The sequence below is a fragment of the Cebidichthys violaceus genome, unplaced genomic scaffold, assembly GCF_023349555.1.
Source record: "Cebidichthys violaceus isolate CVI_PGR_0920_01 unplaced genomic scaffold, fCebVio1.0.p SCAF_11, whole genome shotgun sequence".
Classification (NCBI taxonomy): Eukaryota; Metazoa; Chordata; class Actinopteri; order Perciformes; family Stichaeidae; genus Cebidichthys; species Cebidichthys violaceus.
Window position 1 is genome coordinate 13,113,625 of NW_027176274.1, and position 20,679 is coordinate 13,134,303.

The 20,679-nt window shown below is 41.4% G+C and overlaps 2 protein-coding genes across 4 annotated transcripts in view; one reads left to right on the top strand and one right to left on the bottom strand.

Moving 5' to 3' along the window:
• The window catches only part of col4a1 (collagen, type IV, alpha 1), a 39,768-nt gene extending 33,183 nt beyond the window's left edge, over positions 1 to 6,585 (bottom strand). The window contains exon 1 of the mRNA XM_068704921.1: positions 6,359 to 6,585. Within this exon, the coding sequence (XP_068561022.1) occupies positions 6,359 to 6,430 (72 nt within the window). The 5' untranslated portion in view covers positions 6,431 to 6,585. The remainder of the gene's footprint in view (positions 1 to 6,358) is intronic.
• Positions 6,586 to 6,686: 101 nt separating this feature from the next.
• col4a2 (collagen, type IV, alpha 2) overlaps positions 6,687 to 20,679 on the top strand; it is a 60,761-nt gene continuing 46,768 nt past the window's right edge. For 2 of the 3 annotated variants that reach the window (XM_068704918.1, XM_068704920.1), the window contains exons 1-3: positions 6,687 to 6,883; positions 7,118 to 7,232; positions 7,320 to 7,371. In XM_068704918.1, coding sequence (XP_068561019.1) covers positions 7,183 to 7,232; positions 7,320 to 7,371 — 102 coding nt within the window. In that variant the 5' untranslated portion in view covers positions 6,687 to 6,883; positions 7,118 to 7,182. Of the gene's footprint in view, positions 6,884 to 6,972; positions 6,988 to 7,117; positions 7,233 to 7,319; positions 7,372 to 20,679 lie in introns of those variants that run through there. The other variant, XM_068704919.1, reaches the window with a different exon arrangement.

The following is a 20,679-nucleotide window of genomic DNA, read 5'->3' on the forward strand; positions in this document are numbered from 1 at the left end:
ACCATTTCTGGTAAAAATACAGAGTAACTGTTGCTCAGTTAAGACGAGAAGAGCAGAATTAAAAACCAGATTGCACCACTGTCATGTTGAGCTGACAGGAATAAGAAATGTCTCCATTTATCTAATGCTCAGGCTTGTTGAAAGGCGCCACACACCACATACTCCACATTCTGGCGAGAGTGTTCATCAGTTAACTTTTAATGGGACAAATATGAAGCATGTGCTTGTTTCATCTGTAATACCATTACGGTCTTACAGTAAGTGCCTCTCTTTCTTCAGCACTGGCGACATCCATCGTCCTGGTTCAATCCACCATCACTAACTCCTTCGGTTACACACTCAACACACAAACTAACCGTGTCCCTTGCCCTCTCATCTGCAGAGTGAGATAACTGAGTGAGAGAGAGGAATCTGTCGTTGTGAAGCTCCCTCTGGCAAGACACCTTAACAACACTGTGCAGCATGTCGCCACATTTATTCCTCTAATCATCTAATTTGAGTATGCTTCTGACATAATCTCTTATCTATAGTCTAAACATAATTCAAACCAAATCATTTAGGATTTTGAAACTTGTGTAACTTGAACATGGACTACAACCCAAAAAAGAGGCGCATGCTGGAGCTCCTTTGTGGACAGAGTCATTCAATAATGAGGGTGTAGTGAACAGGGATTTAACTTCAACCATGTTTGAGGTTATGTGCAAGTCCACATGAACTACCACAGATTATTGTGGTAGGATTCCACAGATACATATTAGTTAGTTGCTTTTTTTTAAATAAATCTTCATGGTCTGCTATGATTGTAGTCAAATGTGTTTTGAGGAAATGACCAATCATCTGACTCTAAAAACTGTCAGCAGGCCAGTTTAAGGATTCACTTCTTTTTTGCCCCAGTCATGGTTCTGTCCTGGTCCTGTGTTTGTGGAAAAGTCCTCAATTTGTGTCTCACAGTTGGGTGGGGGGGTCCACCTGCTACTGCGCCACGAACCTGTCCAACTGTGTCAAGTGATCTCAACGTTGACCTCACATTTTCTGTCCTCCTGACCTTATACATGTTTTTTTCTTTTGGGAAACAAAAGGTTTGGGCTTGACAGTAAAAATGCAGCTGAGTTTAAAACCATAGTGGACTGACAGAGATAATGTATTTAGACTCAACATTCAGGCAAACATAGATGTAATTTCACCAACATCCATGAAATATTGAGTTTATCATGGATTGTTTTGTTGTTGCTGGCAAAACTCACTGCTATCTACAGTGATCTTTTACCATTTGCCAAACCACCAAAGTTCTGTGTGTAGTATAAAAGGTCAGCTGTTCATGTGAGCCACCTCAGATTTGATCTTTATTTGATTTGGATGAATTTTTATAAGAACAAACTGTCTTTTTCTTTCAGACACCCAAGTTGGTTCTTGTGCAGTCTGAAATACAGAAATAAGAGAAAAACTTAAAGGTTCTGTTTTAAACCTTCTTCTTCTGCATCAGAGGCAAATTAATGACTTAAAAGGCAAATAGGTCACGTAGATAAGTCATGTTGACAAAGGGAGAAGACACAAACTCTATGATGTTTATCTGAGAAGCTCCAGCTTGACGTGTGTATTTATATTAGAGGAACAAGAAGGGCATTTCAATCCAAAAATAGAAATATGGCATGACCAATATGCTTCTTGATTGTTGCCATGGGTATGTTGTATTGTATTGGAAGATGCTCAGAAAACGTCCAAAGACGTTTTACCATAGCTCAGGTCTGAAACAAAAGCAGCAACTTTTCCAGGTGAAGCAAAAAAAAAAGTGTTTTGTTTAACAAGGCATGAATAACTGATCAGACACCTGAGACTTTGCTAAGTTTCATTCAACCTCACAGTAATTAAGCATGGAATACAGCAATTACATTGAGAAAATGATCAATAACATATTAGCTTCTTGTATTATTAAGGCTTTAAATGGTTCTGCTGGGCATCCTGGTGCAGCTAAACATGTGTACCGTCAATAGGCTCTCTTCTGCATTACATCGCATCAATAAGATGCAGTATCTTAGATTCAAATCAAAGTCTCACAGAGAAATCTGGTCAGATCAGGTGGGAACAGACTAATGTGTGAACAACGCAAACCTTCCTCTTATCCAGATCATTGAATCCAGCAATTTTGCAGGTTCCCTCTGCAAACCTCCCCACACACAAATCCATTCATAGACACACCCAGACTCAGAATTGCACTATCCTGTAAGTTAACACACATACTAACCACAGACCTTAATGTTGTCTGTAAATGTTTGTATTTAATAAAGTAGTGAAACCTTTGTATTATCTGAAAGTATTTGTAACAGCTGACGGGAGAGACAGACAAAATGTTAACACTTCACTGTATGTGGACCAATACAAAGAAACCCCCACAAAGTGATAAATGTAATGATCCCATCATCACCGTCTCTATTATCCTCCATCAGTTGGGCAACTTGGCAGCAGCGGGTGGAAGTTCAGGTCAAGGTCCGGAGAGTGAGACTAAAAGATTTGCTACGGGGTATCATCTCTGGCTCCGACCCACATTCCTCAACTTCGGGGGCTCATAACCTTGCCATCTCCTTCTCTCACCCCACGCAGCCTCCCCCTCCATCCCGCCATCACTCTCCACCTCCCACCTCCCTGTCAACAGACGTATCCATTACGCCATCGCCGTCCAAACCACAAATGACCTTTATGACTCACCAATTTCACAGTTAAACGGCTGAATTGCACTTTCACCATAACAATATACTTCAGGGAAGTAACCGATCTCGAGCATCAACACAAGTGGATCTTGTGGTTGTTAAAGTGCGGAAAAATATCAGCGTGGGACAAAAGACGTGGTTTATATGTGAAAAGCAAATGTGACGAATCTCAATAAATGCCTTATCAGTGACGTTTGGACCACAGGGGATTTAAAAGGGCTTTACCATGCTTAACCACTACTTAATCCTCTCCATACTTGGCAGAGACAGGAACACACACAGAAACATACACAGGCGAAAAAGTGGGGCATACCTGGCACACTATTGAGTATCAAAGCCAGGGAAGAATTATCTTTGCCACCCAGAGACGCCTGTCAAAATACGGGGACACTAACATGATCACAACTCTTCCAAATGTAGGCATTTTTACAACACTGGGGGACAGGGGTCAGGCCTTCCCAGGGTGCCTTGGTTGGTGGCCGGTAACAGTAAGAGGGGTCAGCTGTTGTCTCAGTAGGGGGTGATGGGGAGAAGGTTGGTGCTTAGACCAAACGACAAGCAGCCTTGTCGGCACTTTGGGCAGCATGATTCTCAGCTTTCAACAGACAATGCACACACACTAACAGCTCTCTCACTGCTTCCACCATATTTAAGTAGTGTCCCTCCCTAAGGTTCACCCTGTCCTAGGACATCATGGCAAAGCCGGGAGCAGGAACCTGGCAGCACAGAGAGGCTCATCTTTCCCACCAGCTACTGCTTTTCCTAACCCCTCCATCCAACATCCCACACACAAACTCTCACTCCAGGAATCTGCTAATCTGCCCCTCTTCCTCCTCCTCCTCCTCCTCCTCCTCCTCTTCCTCCTCCTCCTCCTCCTCTTCCTCCTCCTCTAGGAATTACTAATGACTCATTCTGGCCTGATTAAATGACCACCAAGGGAGACTTTATTCTGTTGATATCGTATAAACAGTGGGGAAATATACTCAGGATCGGATGCTGTGGTGAAAATATTGGGAGCAAAGGTCTACATAGTTCTAAATATTTGCTTGTGGCTTCATCCTTAACCAGAATGTAGAGCCAATCTTGCATTATTTTTTCATTATGACCTTTGCAAAGTCAGCCTGACCCACACGAGGCTCAGGGTTATCACATTTGTGTGTGTTGCATGCATTAGTGATTGACCGTGAATTGTTTATACTGTATATTCCCTCCTGGCCTCTGTTTAGCCCCACTGATTGTGAAGGAGCCCAAACAGGAGACTGTGATACTCAGTCAGCGTCACGTCCCTGTGTATGCAGAGACAAAGAAGCGATAAACACACTGAAGCGCCCCGTGGACATCAGCCAAACACTGATTTCTTTTACTGGATTCACGTTAATGAAGATGCAGGTTACAAAAGCAAGTGGACGTTAAGTAAAGAAATGTCATTGTTAACTGGTGAGGAAAGCCCCTTTCTGTTCAATGTGGAGTTTTGGATGGATGACAGGATCACAAACTTCCTGTTGTGGACCTCCCATGGATGGATGGGAAAATATGTCAAATCCCAACAATGACTCCAGAATGTTGAATTACTCCGATTTCATTGGCTTCATCTGATCTGTGACAAGATGTTCAGCCAGATATACACCTCCTCACCCATCCTCTCCTTTGTCCAGATGTCATATGTCTTTCTCATGTTTATGCTTCTCAGGCCATGCAGGCAGAGGATAAGAGTTCACTCTGCTGCTTTGTTTAACTTGATATGTTGCCTCTTAGCATCATACACTTCTATCCTACGCAGCTCCCTGAATCAAAGCTTTGTCTGCAGAGAAATACGCAATAAATAAAGAGATTGTTTTCTAAATTAAACATCTAGGGAAAGGGACGTCAAAGCCACTCTGCCCAGTTTGCTGCCAAAGGAGAGAAAAGCTCTATTGACATATTTTTTAACATGTGGATCATTCATTTTTGAGCTGACTTTTTGTACTTTGTGACAGCTCGCAGCTACAATCCATCACAGCTGAAAATATATTCTTAAAACACCCCGGAAGATAGAGAAACTCCCCACAAGATAATACCAGGCTCCCTTGAGGGGTGTCAATTTTTTTCTGAAACTGAACATTGTGCAATAAAACCAACGGATTAACAGCCTGTTTTTCCTCAGCTTTGCTCTTGACACAGTCCAGAAATGTTTTCCTCCCCCTCACCTGGATTTTGTGCTACTTGTGTTTCCGCCACAAACTCCACCCACGCCTCAAAATAAAGCACCACATCTGACAAGCCTCTCAACAGAGGGTGGGCTCTGTAGCTATGTATATTTCAACAAATAGCTCGACGACGATGGGTCTCCACATACATGAACATACAGAGCAGAAAGCCTCCAAACTGTTTCTGTTCCCAAGGGAGACTTGAAGCACCAGTTATTCTGCTCCACTGCTGTTTTCCATTAAACTACTTTTGAATGGGAAATCTGGATGTGGAAATGTATCCAAACATTGCTTATTCACTCTCCATGTGTGATGCCACCTACTATAGTCTAGCTGAGAAATTCCCATTTGTCAAACATTTGCCCTGAAAAAGATTTACTGACAAAACTAGTTGAAAGCATAGCTGCTGGTTCCACTTCCTCACACTAACAGTTATTATTCGTACATATTTTTAAGTCTTTACATTCAAATGTCTTAGCATGTTTCATGTCAAACATTGTTTTATGCAAACTGAGAGAAGAGATACATGCTCCTTGAGTTTATCCACTAGAATATGAAAAAACATATTTTCCTGTGTTTTCCTCCTGATGATTCATAATATCTCATATTACTTTATTTGCAATGCAAGTGTGTAACTTTGCATCATGCAGGCCTAAATCACCAACAGCAACACAGGCTAACAGGGACACAGTTAGAGGACTTATGTCTCTGCTTCTGGCTGTCTGGGCTCTGGACGAAACCCATACAGTACAACTTTAGGAGAATAACACGTTTGTCTCTATTCTAAAGAGACACATTCATAAAAAAGTTGATTGGATTATCTAAACATACCAATGATTTAGTTCTTAGTATGCTTCTCAGTCTCCCTCTTATCCTCTTACTTCGCCCCTACCTCACACGCACGCACGCGCACTCTCTCTGCCCCACCCTCTCTCTCGCTCTCGCTCTCGCTCTCTCTTCCCCTCTCTCCAGCAATGTGGAGGAGGCTGGACTGGGAGTAGACTCAACTCAAAGTATTAGAACTGCCTCATAAAGCCAAGCAGACAAGAAGTGGTTGAAAAGACACATAATAACACTACAGTGATTGAAAAAAAAAATATATATACATGTATGAGTATATTCTAATACAAAAATATGGAATAAAGAGTCTCTATGACACTAAAACGCTGTAATGTGTATATTTGGAGGACTGAAGCTCAATAACAGATGACTTGTTTTAACAGTCGGAATTTGTCACAGAAAAACAGATGGTTGCACAAAAACTATACACTAGGTCTATATATATTTACTGTATAGCCTACTTGTGTGTATGTCTCTCCTAAATACACGAAGACATTTTAAAATCAACCATCTGCACTTTATTTGAAAGTTGCGCACATTAACTTAAGCAAATAACGTTTACAAGATACACATTCCGCGCAAGAACACTTTTAAGTTCCTCACAATGCTGTAGTTATGTCCACTTACCTCAGCCCCCGTCAGGTCTACACTGCAGTAGAGAGCCGCCAGCAGCAACAGGGTGCCGGACGGTAACAGCATCGTGGCGGTGCGCAGTGGACCAGTGCAGGGTGCCCAAAAACAACCACCTGTTGGCCGCTTCTCGTCCTCTCTCGTCGGGTGACTATTAACTTATCGGCAGAGCACGGACACGTTTGGCTGCATCTTTGTCTGAAACGATATGAGGTCCTGATCAATGCAACTTGGTCTTGTTTCTGCTGCACCACACCCCCCTCCCAAAAACGACCACCCTCGCTCCCATGCAAACGGACTCAACCGTGCATGTTACAAACACTTTGACTTTTCTCGGTAAGGAGAGGGACTGCTCGGCTCACTTTGGTGTGTTTTCTTGTGAGAATATTTGAACAGGTTTTTGGTGCCACAGGTAGTTTAATACCTTCACCCGAAAACTTTTCAGCCCGGGATCCCGCGCATCTTTTGCCCCGTGATATCAATTTCCTTCACCTTACCGCCTCAGGTAGCCTGGTTGTGACTGTAAGTAACAAATCTTACTAAAGTGATGGCAAATTGATGAAAGGCTACTCTTGAAAATCGAGCTATCGTTGCAGCTGTTGCACGAGAGCGGAACACCTTGTGAGGTACTATTTACAGCAGAAATTGTGACTAATGATGAAGTCGTCTCTGTAGACACTAACCAGGTGGATCACATGTGTGGACTCATATGTTGACAGTTTGTATTAACGTACAGGGTCTTGATGTGCTCATCAGGTCGGACAGACATGCTGTAAGTGTCTCTACAAGTGAAACAGCGGGACTGAAGTTTTTCGGTGCGCATGAGTGGGACCATGCAGGGACAACACAACAGAAGACTGAAACATCTGAGGTGAGTGGATCATTACGCAGTAAAATCATCACGTTAAAAATAAATCAGTGGCATTGTTATGAACGCTGTCATTCTCATTGACCACAGGCTGCTGCTGCTGTGCCTCTCCGTTGCCATCCTCGCCTCGGGAGCGCACGCGGTAAGTTTTCTCTCCCACGTTGTGTTTGATTTTTGCTTGTTAACTTTCACTTGCAAATCGCAGTTGGTCGTAAAGGTATAAAAATGAACCCGACGGTGTGTCCGGGATTGGTTTGACTCTGTTGGAGCAAACCGTGGGAGTGTCTGGTTTGGGGAGTTCCCTCCTGTAGGAGGGTTCTTGGCTTTGCATACCGGTAAATAACAGCAGAGCTCGAAACTGTTTCTTGTGAAATTACTCATGTTGAAATTTTAGTGGTTTGAGTTAGGACATTTACTCTTTTTTTTGCTTTTGCAAACTGAATAAACAGAAATGGGGTTTCATGTAGAGCTATACTATGGTGTGTATGTGCTTTGTTTGACCCTTGACCTGGCAGGGATTAAGGGTTGCTGTACTTACATCTGCGTTATGGCACTGAAATACATTTTCACTATATGTTCACTCTGATGGTTTATCTGTCTGTAGCAGGTTTTAAGAGACTGCTAATTGTTATTCATATTGTACATAAATGAATGGGAACCAACAGCTTCCTGATAGCCTGGTGAAAATCAGATTAGAAGATCTGAATCTGTACAGCATGCGTTTGAAAACTGTCAGAGGTACCATATTCATGATTTTGATTATTTATTTATTTTTAAATCCGTCTTAAAACAATACTCTTGTTCCCATATCTGCTGGTGCAATGGTAATATACGTATATAATTCCTCCTGTCTATACTGGCCATTAAGTGATCCTTATCACAACTCCTCTGTAAGTAATGGGGATCAAAATCAGTCTCGATTTGATGCAAAGAGCATTCTAAAGTTCAGCTGAAGCCAATATGACATTTAAGCAGTCTCAGGTAGAAATCTTCCAAAGCTGCAATCTTTTTAGTATGAAAGTCCCTCTTTGTGCTAATGTCCCTCCACTGTCGCTGAGCAAGGAAACACAAGGACAAAGAGGGAAGTCTGTAATCAAAGAAGATAAAACACCAGTATGAGCCTTTCAGCAAACTACCTAACTTAGGCCTGTTATTATGAATTCAAATATGTTTTATAAATGAATTATCAGTTAATTAGTTTGGATAAAATGGCAGTGTATGATACATAAAGCAGGGCCGTAATGTCTTGTCCTTATATCCAAACTGAAAGATTTACCATTGTGGGTTTCGACTGACGTTACAACCCGGCTCAAATGCTGCAACATGAATGGGAGACCAGACAAGTGTAAAAAATAATAAATAAACACATTTATTTAAAGGCTAACATTAACTAAACAAAACAAACATGGAGAGTCAGTAATCAGTAGTGTCAGCATGTGTGAAAATGTCTGAAAGAAACTAAATAAATCAGCAGACGTGTCGGTCAAAGAAGAGACCGTCAATGTTCAGGTGGAACCACACCAGGCTCAGGTGTGGCTCATTTAGCTGAAGATCAACATCCTGAAAGACAGAAAAGAGACAGCAAACAGGACACAGACCCCTAGTGGAAGGGAGGGGTCGTAACAACTGATAAGAGTGTCAATGAGAGGTCAAAGGGCAGGTCCCTGCATCAGCTTAATGTCCTGAAGCTTGATGCTGAACCTCTTTCTACTCACTTGTTTGAAGTAATTGTGTAGAACTCTGGGGAACCTAGACGAACAGTTGATGTCATAAGCATATCAACAGTGAAAGTAGCCAAGTTTCCATCCAAAAAAGGGATTCCATCCACTGCTGTTATGTGAATATAAGGAGTTCAGAGAATCGAGATAAACAGCTGGTGGCGCCAATTTTTCCAGTCATGTACCATTAAATCGTTGCAGTAGAAAAGACGTAATTATAATAGCGCCACTTAAACATCAAAGGAATGAAAGTAATGTGGTGGGAAATGTGAAATATATCCATTTGTTTCATGTATTCATTACAGGAACGTTACGGTCTCCTCATCGGTCCACACAGATCTGAAGGTTTCTTGCATTTTGCTTTTATTCATTCACCAATTTTTCCACCTCAGCCAAGAGTAAAAAATGTTTACGTCGTTTTGACTTTTTTTTCGGATTTTTTGCTTTGTCACGGTTTTCGGGTTGTTTGTGCATCCGCACGTACGGTCCATTCTCGTGAACGCGATGTCTCAGGAAAGCCTGGAGGTAATTTCTTCAAATTTGGCACACACGTCCACATGGACTCAAAGATGAACTGATACGATTTTTGAGGTCACAGGTCAAGGTCCCATCCTATTCTTGTGAATGCGATAGCTCAGGAACGCCTTTCTTCAAGTTTAGTTGACAAATGTCTTATAGGATAAAATGATGAAGTGCAGGGATGTATACTGCAACATAAATGGTTGACGGAGGCATAAAACCACCAAGGTGGTAATTCTAGTTTTATTTGGAAATTGAAAACAGATGGATGGAAAGCCACTGAATGTAGTATGATGGCATTCACATAGTGATAGTGAAGTATAATCTATCTGTGAATGGACGAGGTCATACCTTCTTCTTACAGGACAAAATACGTGTTCATTATCAGTGGAGCAGCGCCAAGTGTTTGTTGACATTACAGTTCACTGCTCCTGCTTTGGAAAAAATCCCCTCCTGTTGACATAAATAGTTTTATTGTTTTTCCTCATATGCCTAAACACCTTCAGGTGGTGTACGTGAAAGAGAAAATGCAGATGTTTCATTAAACAATTCTAATGTTTGGCTGGGCCAAAGTAATTGCCCAATTACTTTTTATCCTCTCTCTCTTTCCATACCTACTGACTTTGCATGACCTGCTTTGTTTTTCCTTCCATCAAGCTCACAAATGTGGGCTTGATGGAAGGAAAATGCACACATGATGCTGAATCCATGTGTGCACTCTTTAAGTGTTTGTGAGTGTGTTTTGCTTTTCTGTGTGTTGCAGCTCGTGAGATGGCCAGTTGTTATGTCAGACATTTGATCATATTTAAGGCTCTCAGATGAAAAAGTTACTTTCTCGGTCGTGATGAAAAGGCCCGTTGTCTCTTGCTTTTATCTGATTTGGTCTCGATTAAAAGCGTGTGACACAGCTCAGCTCCTCTGTGTATTGTGCAGCTTTGCTCCAAGGCGGTGATACTGGAAGACAGCAGTCTAATTTTAGTTTGGTATCGTCCATGTGCTCTGTGCAGGCTGCAAACTGTCAAATGAAGGACTGGCTCCCAATGATTATACAAATAGCTTGAGTTAGAAAAAAAAATAGCTTCAGTTTCTGGGTGTGACGTACCAGCATTTGACCTTTTGCTAAAACAGCCCCATCTGTGCACATTAAAGAAGCTGTTGAAAGGATGATAAGGAGTCAGCTTTAGCAGTTATGAGCTCCATGTAATGACGTACTGATTTTACATGTAGAAAAGGGTGAAAGAAAGCAGTAACCAATCAAACAACACTCTGTGAAGTTTCCCCTCTGACTCAGGATTTCTCAATCTGCTTCTCAAAAAATATGTTCCTGTTTAATATCAAATCCAAATCTGACTCATGGGACTGTTTCAGTTCTGCGAACCAGACCCAAGCCTCTGTGTTGAACAACTGTTTCCCACCATCCCTCTCCATGTGATGTTTTACATTTGGAATTCCCCTTCCTATTGAAAATTGAATCCTCCAGATATTTTGCATGTGTGATTTAATTTGTTATTTTCTGAATTTTCACGTTGCACCTTCCTTCGTAAACAAGCGGGACTCCACAGGGTGGGGTGATGTGACTCACCCTGTCTGCGCACTGAGCTGCGAAAGCCTCTCTGATTTGATCGAGAAAAGTATTGTGTGATGTTGGCAACTGTGTTCATGCTTGTTTTTCAATTGGCCTCACTTAAAGCCGAGGTGAAGAGTCACACATTATGGAGAGAAGGGAGACAAGACGCTGTAATCATTTAAATACAGTTTGGGGATAGCAGAACACATTTTCAGGCTTTCCTGGAAAGCATTCTTAATATTGCGCTCAGTTGTAAACACAAAAAGTGACAGAAGTAGTTGCGTAACGAATGAAAAACGAGAGCTTGAGAGAGAAGTTCAAACCCTGGCTCCTTTCTTACCTCGGCTGCTGGTAATCATAGCTTGAATGGTTGTAAATGTCAAATTGACATTTTACAAAAGTTACAGAAATTGTTGGAAACAGCCTCTCAAATTCTGGAAAAGTGTTGGGAGGAGGGTTTGATCATCAAAACAAGCGGTTCTGATGGAGTGAACTAACGTCCACCAGGGCTGCAACTAACAATCATTTTCTTGATCCATTCATAAATTTGAAAAATTAGAAAGTAAAGACAAAAATGTCTATCCCAGTTTCCTGTTTTAAACAGTCCTAAACCCAAATACTTTGAGTTTGCTATCATATATGACAACAATCTATCAAATCCTCATATTTGACTACTGGCACCAACAAATATTTTGCTTGATAATCACTGAAATTGACTGACTGATAAATTGTGTCTCTTGTCCCTCTTTATTATGACAAGCTTTTCAACCCACCTTGAAGTGTAGCCCTGTGGAAAAGTTCACTTGAAGCTTTCTGAACCCTTGAAGTCAGCTTTATCGGTCTTGTGCTTTGACTCTAAGGTGCCACATTACAGGGCCTTGGGGACCGTTTCTTCAGAGGATCCTAATTTCTGGATTTCCTGCTTTGCATTCTACATGAAGATGCAAGACTAGAAAACATGATTCCATGCATGTGCACTTCCCCTTTACACATGTACATAAACCATGCGCACAAATACCGTTTATCAGTGTCCGTTGGTGGAGGAAGGAAGGCTTCTGAGGCAGTAATGTTAACAGGATGTTTCGTATAGGACCCTTTGAGGGGCTCTGATTCTCGTGTGTTTGAGAATATATTTCAAGATGTGTTTGAGCACGGTGGAATGCGGGGATGATGCTGGAAGAAGATGTCTGCGTTGTGGGAGTTTGGGCTGTGACCCTGGAAGAGAGACGTTTTTGGCTACTGATTCCCACAGTACCTGGAAGCCCAGCAGCAACATCTGCTTTTGCAATTACCAGCTAAGTGGATGATCGTGATAGATGTTGTTTCTGCATATGCCTATTTGGCACGGTTCACTTTGCAACCACACGGTCAAACTAAATTGAACAGATTATGTTGTGAAGAGCCATAAGAGAATGGGGAAACGATGCAAATGATAGAAATGTAGTCAAAATTGGTTTCACAGCCGCGCAGTTCACTTGGGAAAGCTTAAGTGCGAATGAGTGCTTTGTGATGGGGTCACCCGATGGAAAGCAGACACGTGACTGACCTCCCAAAAGTGATTGTTTTATGGTAGAGGAAGGCGTGTGTCCGGGGCGAGGAGGAAGATGTCTGCCTGTGATAAGGATAGAAAAATGGCCAGCACATTCCCTGCCAAAATAGTGGCTGTGATATAGTGATCGCCTGGCTCTAACAATCAGGGGAAGAGCCCATTGTACCGTGCTGCAGGAAGCCACAGTCTCGGATGAGAAGCCCATGTGTGGGGCTTCCCTGTCACCGGTGTGTGCAAGCGTGGATGTGTGCGTTGTGTGTTGACATGCATTTTCCACTGAGGTGTTGCCCTCACTTCACAGACGGACCTCTCTGACCTCGCTGCGGTTTTAACTGCGTGACGTTCGTGTGGATGCACGTGCATGTGCGCTCACATGTGAATGGATGTACAGTATGTGTGTCTTTTGTTTGCTTAAGTATTGTTTCCTCAGGAACAGCTGTTTGAAATGGTACTTTGTGGTGGTGATTATTTGATTAGTCTCTGCGGTTCAACATTGTGATGGTGAGGAACGGCCTGGTGAGATTGGCAGTTTGCCCCCATTGGTGTACAAATTGCCTTTCTTAAACAAGCACAAATGTACAATGATGTACTGTTGAAAGCAGAGGACTAAAAGTTCAGGAGATCTGTCCAGTATGGGCAGGATCTGTGAGTGTGTGAGCCTAACTTTCTTGCACGTGCTGAGAGTGTGGACTGACTTTATCTGTGGGCTTAGCAAAGTTCAGTTTTATGGGACACATCCTGAGTGCATTGTGTGAAGACAAAATAGATTATCCAGAGAAGCTCTCTAAACAGGAAAAGGAAACGGGTTGGAGTTTAAATGTGTCAAGAGTTTCTTTACAACCCGCTGGACCCCACGTAGTATTCCAGAGTTTACTGAGTTTGTTGTATATTCTCAATGTGAACTCGGTGTTGTTCATACTGTATATGAAGAATCATGAAATGGAGAAGGTAACGTATGCGTGACGACTAGAGCCCAATGTCAGTCTGAACTTCTGTATTTTACAATCTGTGTTGAATCTGGTCTCATTCCAAATACCTCAAAGTGTTCCCACGTCTATATAATAAACTTTGAATACACTAAACCCATAGACTGTTTATAAAGTATATACAGTCTATATTTTATCTCTGAAGTATTCATTTTTGCCTGCCAGTGGATGACTGATGTCACCTGGGTACTGTGTGGTCTCTGTGGCTTGATCCCATCTCAGAACATTTTACATTACTGCACTGCCTTCGATTATATTATGGTACCTTTGTAGTTCTTTCAGAGACCTGACAGCACTGTACGGTGATTCAAATGGTTGTCTGCTAATCTACACAGACATAAAGTATACACATATGTGCAGTGTACTAAAGCTTGTATACAGTCATCCTGCACTGAGTCTGTGTCTGTCAGTCCTTTAGTTGGCAAAAAGACATTTAAATGTATTATATTATTATAGCACAGGGAGATAGGAATACCAGTGGTTCAATGTGGATAATCACTCTTCATGCTTCATTTTCATTACCAGTCATGTGTGACAGCCACAGTACCACTGCCCTGGTACAATACATGTTGTACTTTGTGTGTGCAGATACACACACACACAAACTCTCACAGAAACGGTACTTAAAGATAGTTTACTTCTATTTTCGAAAAACGGATCTGTACATACCTACCAATGCACTTTCATCTTGGAAGTATGCAGTACTAGGTTTGAGCAATTTATCGATATATACTTTGACTGATTATGCTAAACAGTTTCTCTCTATATTTTTCAGGGTCAACTTTCATTATCAATAAATCTGTCAATTATGTCCTGAATTAATTGCTGCGTTCCTTCAAATGTATATTGGACAGTCACTCTATGAAGAGTCTTCATTCTTCATCAGCTGCTTTGTCTGTTTTGCAATCATATAAAAAAAGAAAAGCGCGGAAAGCAAGTGGTGTGTGTGGCCGCTCAATGATAAGTTCCCGTGGTCAGGTACGCGGATGACCGCACAGAGCCTACATGTACACCTTCTGATGAGGAAATATACCTCACAGTTACAATCATGCAACTGCAAAATTAAAACAGTAAATGCTATGCACTGGAGGTAATAGTGGTGGACCAGCACAACTTATAATCGTGGTTCTCAATAATGATTTATCATGGTGGTTTGTTGGGTAGAGATTTACGGCAACCTGACATCACATTAACCCTGACTTCTGTTTCACATATTAGCCTGCAGATATCGTGATAATATTGAGTGATATTGAGCTTTTACAACCTTCTGAAGGGCCAGGGCTTATGGTCAGGCAAACACTCATGGTTTCACTCGTGTTTTTTGGGGGGTGAAACTAGTTCTAGCACAGTCTCTCCAGCAATGCTTTGGAATGCATTTCCACCTGTCAGTGTTCACACTGCGTTTTCTGCAAGAAATGCTTTTTGTAGTTGGTTACTGTGCTTTTCAACATCTACATTATCTTATTTGCCAGTAACAGTAAATCAGTGCTTTGTGTGAACGTAACTTGCTGCAGTAAAGTCAGTTTAAACTTACTTTTATTTGACTTGGAATGAAGTTCGGAAGTAAATTCATTGTGGACGTTGCCTCTGGAAAATCCCTATATACTGGATATGTATCCGGCCCTGTCCTTTGCCCTTACTCCATCTCACAGTGATTAATGGAGAGACACAGGGGTCCCATCAGGCTGTGCTGCAAGAATTCCTCCCAGTCCTTCCAGGCTACAGTCTCTCTGTACAACTCTGTCCCTCACTTCCTTTTATAGCCTCATTTTGCCACTGGTCTCTACCTCCCCTGTCTTCTGTCACCTCGCTCTCTCTCCATCCATCTCATAAAGGGACACTTGGCAGACGCTCTGTCCTCCCTCTCATTTACTGTACTCTTCCTCTCTGAGCTTGTCTCCTTCACATTTTAGCTCCCCCTCCTCCCCCTCGTGTCCTCATCCTACACGTGAGTCTCTGGTCGTCTGTGTCTCCTCAGTAGAGGTGAGTTTTCTCAGTGAGCTCAGATGGAAGGATTGCTTCAGCTGTGTTTACACAAAGACCTTACGTACTCTCACAAAATGACTCCTGGCTTGTTAGATTATGTGCTGTTTGGTTCAACAGGTGCCTACATGGTGATTACATTTCTGGAGTCATTTGTTTGAATTTGATTCATATTATATCCTGCAGTTTGTCGGCCTTCCATAATGTCGCAATCTCATCCAGTAGGAACATGGCCATTCACTGATCTCACTGCCAGGCTTTACACATTTTTCCCTCTGGACTGGAGACAGAACATTCATTTCCATCGCAGCTGTGGCCTAATTGATTAGACTGAATTATTTCTTGTCATGGGAAGAATGTTAACAAAGTTAAATGCAAAATGTGTGATAACATGACCATGTCCAATTTCTCCTTCTCACTCTCCGTCTCTCTCTATTATCCCCTGTCTGTCTTTTTGCCTGTCTGGTTGGCGGCCTATTAGCCTGCCACCACTTTGGTCAGTAATATCTCAGCAACTATTAGATGTATTTCAATGAAATGAGTTACTGGTATCAATGGTACCCTAATAACTTAGGTGATCCTGAGACTTTTCGTCGAACGCCACCATGACGCTGACATTTGTGGCTTTGAGTAAAAGTTCTTGAAAACTATTGCCATGAAATTTGGTTTATGCATTCAATCATCTCTAAGATGAATTGTAACGTGACGTTAGCATTTAGCTCAAAGAGCCGCAGCCTCACAGAGCCACCAGCATGGCTACTCTTATTGTGGCATGAACAACCTGTTCTCCTGACTATTTTGCCATTTCCATCCTCTCTGTCTCTGGACTCAAGCCATACTAATCCTACCATCCCAATCATGAATAACTAAATCAAATCTGTCTATGAATATCTTCCTTAACCCGTGTGAGTCATCATTCTGGATTTCTTATGAGGTAATTGTCTACTCGTAAGTAGAAGTAAAAGAGCAAACATGACTGTTCTCAGGCCTATCAGGTGTCCAGGTTCTTACTGAATGGATCCTCCCATCTGAATGTGATTGATCATCTGATTAGAGGGCTAAACAGTAGGGCCTTCAACATAGCAAGGTCTGACAGTTTGGACTGCACTATAGAATGCAGAACAGAAACGGTTCTAATCCCAACTCTATTTAGCTCAGACTGTAGCAGGAAGCATTGATTAGAAGTGTGCCCCTCTGGGAAATGGAGTTGAGAGTCTGTTTGACCTGAGGCCGGTGAAGGAGAGGGAAGGTCCAGCTGTGTCAGGTCCAGGGCAGAAACCAGAGCTGTGTTTACACTGGAGCCCAGCCAGAGGAGCACAGTGGGAGTCTCTGCTCTGCTTCTTTCAGGTCCCTCTGCTCTAGTTCATGTTCTCCTTCAAAGTTATGTCCTGCTCTTAGCAGAGTGACCCTGTCCCTTTGTCTCGACCGCTCCCTCTCACCACTCTTCCCCCTTTCATTTCAATTTACTGTGCACACAATAACATCTTTTATGTGGATCTCTAGATATTACTCAAAATGTTGAGTTGCTTTCCAGAGCTGCTCCGCTTGAATATGAGGATTCACAACATGATGTGTTTATTCTCACAGCTGTTCCCATGTTAACATTAAGACATTTGAACTTCATTCATTCCTTTTATCCTATTTTCTATGGATTTTCTGTTTGTAAATGTGCTTGGTTTGGGGTGTTTTTATGAGTGCACACAGACTCAAACTCTCTAACAGGAAGTTGATGGTTGGTGTGGCAGGAAGATGAATTAGCTGTAAAGAAGCACTGGTTCAGACAAGCTGTACTGAGTATCAGGTATGAAATCTGTAAGATCCATTATGGCCAGCACGAGAATTTCCCTTATCACCATAATGGAGGCCTTTGGGACATCTGGTGTTATATTAAGACATGCCTCAGTAATAATAACTACCCCAACACAAACATGGTTTTGTTTGATGTTTAGTTCTTCCGGTTTATGTATACAAATGTGTGTGTGTGTGTGTGTGTGTGTGTGTGTGTGTGTGTGTGTGTGTGTGTGTGTGTGTGTGTGTGTGTGTTTCTAACCGTTTTGGGGATGTGTTTGTTTTACAGTTGGAATCTGATTATTTAATTCAGTTTTATGTTGTACTATAGCTAGAAGCTGAAGCTGCACAGAAATGATAAACTCACCCTTTTGACACGCTGGCCTACAAGCCATTTTTTTTAACGTCTTTTTCTACTGTTTGTATTCTAGTACTGCGCTGAAAAACAAGAACCAGCCTGGCAGACAAAACATACAAGATGAAATACGTAAATTAAATTAATTCATTAATAAGTTAATTGATTGTTGAAAAAGTACAATAGTGATGAAGCATTTTCATATACTTTACTATCAGTCACAATTTTCCCAAGGAGACATTTAGACACGCTTCTTTCCCCTTTTTATCCAGCGAAACAAGAATGTCTCACACAGATCCCCTCTTGTGTTGTCACGTATTTACTGAGGCTACAGGGAAGCCGCAAACACTGTAGAGAACTCATTCAAGTTCGATGTTGTTCAAGATTTTTCTCTTTTGTTTAAACAGTGAACAGACCTTGAACCACAGCATCAGGGCTGACCTTTCTATTGGCCAACTGGCATTAACCCAAACTGCAAGTGTTTAAATCACTTTTAGAGGTTAAAGCTGCATATGTGCACGGGAGGGCAAAGCATTTGAACTATGTTAAAACTCTACATGTAAGAAAGTTACTCAAATTTAAATTGTGTAATGGAGAAAACTGAGAAAATACCCTGTGTGTTTATTTTAAGCTGAATGGATGGAAAAAAAAGTTGTTTCTTATGAACAAAATTAATTTTACATAGAAAAAAAGAAATTAACACTTTGCTACCTTGTTCTACATCTATTGTTTTTTAACAAATCTAAGCATCTACGGCCATGCTAGTGGCTCTGTGAGGCTTGTAGTTATAGTGCTTTGAGCTAAATGATAACATCTGCATGCATTCTCACAAGGATGCTAACATGCTGATGTTTAGCATTTTAAATGTTTATCATGTTCACCATTGAAATTTAGCATGTTATCATGCTAACTAGGGATGCTAATTTGGATTTTTTTTCTGACCCATAGCTCAACTTTGCTAACCTCCCAACAGTTAATGACAAGATTAGTGCCTTTCATGCAGGGGTGCTGTGTTTGAAGTGCCGAACAAGCCTCCCAGCTGCAACCAATGCAAAGCAATAACCAATACACAAACAGGTTAAATCCATCATTTAACCTATTTATAGTGTATATGCAAAACAGACAAGTGAGGAGCCAGTTCACCCATCCAGAACAATTAGCAGCTGTGAATGTAGCAGTGCAGTGTGACCCAAATTAAGCCAAGTTCCTGTGTCTTGGTGATTAAAGTGAAGGGTGCTAACATTAGCCCCAAAGTTAGCAACAACTCCAGGCTCACTTCAGGTGGGCTTGGTGAACCAGCTATTCTCATTTTAGTGACAAGCAGCTGCTCTTGCTCAGCTCAGAATTTTCCTCAGCTATCTTTTAACAGTCAAGCAGTTGATTGTTAACATCCCTAATGCTAACATTTGCAAATTAGCAGTAAGCACAAAGTACAGCGGAGACCAATCGGAATGTCATTTGTTCGAAGTATCGAACAAATTAAGATATTGACCTAATAATCAAAAGTTAAGTGATCGCTTAACAAAACTTCCTGTCAATCCATCGAACAGTTGTCAAGATATAAAAAAACAAAAAAACTAAACTACAATGCCAACCTCTTGGTGGCGCTAGTGGAAAAGTTGGGATCATCAAAGTCAGTGGAATTCATCCTCTGGGAACATGAATATCTGTACACAATTGTATGGCAATCCATCCAACAGTTGCTGAGATATTTCAGTCTGGACCAAAGTGATGGACTGACCAACCATCAAACTGACATTGTCATCCATAATGCCACACCACTAGCATAGCCAAAAACACTCACTATGAACAAAACTTCCCAAATATTTCATGTATCCTCTTGATTCAGATGTTAACTTTGTGTTGCATGCTAAGAGTGAATTCGTCAATGAGATGATTCTCAGCTGGAGAAGGGAGTATCACACAGCCAGTGCAGAATCCGTCTCACCACTGACATTGAGATATAGTGCAGATATACATCAAGGCGTATCACGCAGCATGTTCCCCTCACAGATGTGTGTTACACATACAGGAACCATTCTCGGAGCATCTTGTTAACAGTGGCCAGGTGTTTCAAATTCAACGAGTTTAAGCTTTCTCATCATTAGTGTGAAGAAGGGCAGCTGCTACCATGGCACATCATAACAGTGACAGATTGTCTGACATGCAGTGTATAAATATACAGTATATGCACACACAAAGATACAGACAATCAAAATGAAAATGGTGAAAACTCAGGCAAATACAAAATGCCATAAGGGTGTACCTTCCTTCCTTCCTTGGTGTTTGTAAACTGGATATACATGTTGTATCAACCAGTCTAGAAAATGACAAATTATGTCAAAATTATATTAGTAGTATAAACTAAAATATATGCTATGTGAACCTTGATAATATGGTAACCTTCCTTTAAATCCTTTCCTACAGAAACTTAGATACATATTATTTGAAAATCAACCAGAAACTAAAGTGGGGGGAAATAAATGATATACTTTTGAAAAGTGAGGAGGACATGTCCCAGCCGTTCCCAGTGGAAATTATGCATACATCATAGGCGTTTTATAAGAAGTAAGCGTAGTCACCCATTGGTTTGTTGATTACAGTTTTGAAGCCTGTCAATCACAAGGTAGCCACGTCCTAAAGCCTACCCTGTTTTATTGTTTATTTTACTCTAAATGGGACCATATTTTAAGAAATGAATGAACATCATGCTGTATTGGAGAAAACCTGAAACTAGTATTTGACTAGTAAACTCAATTTACAATGTTTACTGAGAAATGAGAAGTAGGATTATTTTCTCGTAGAAATCTCATTAATTGACATCTATACAATCAGACTTATTTTTGTGACCAGAGGAGTCGCCTCTGATGGCCACTAGAAAGAATGCAAGTTTAAGGCTCCTCCACATTTGCTTCACCTTCAGAACCAGAGGTTTCCACCTTGCATAGAGTACATCAGCAGTTTGCACTTGCACAAGGTCTCCCT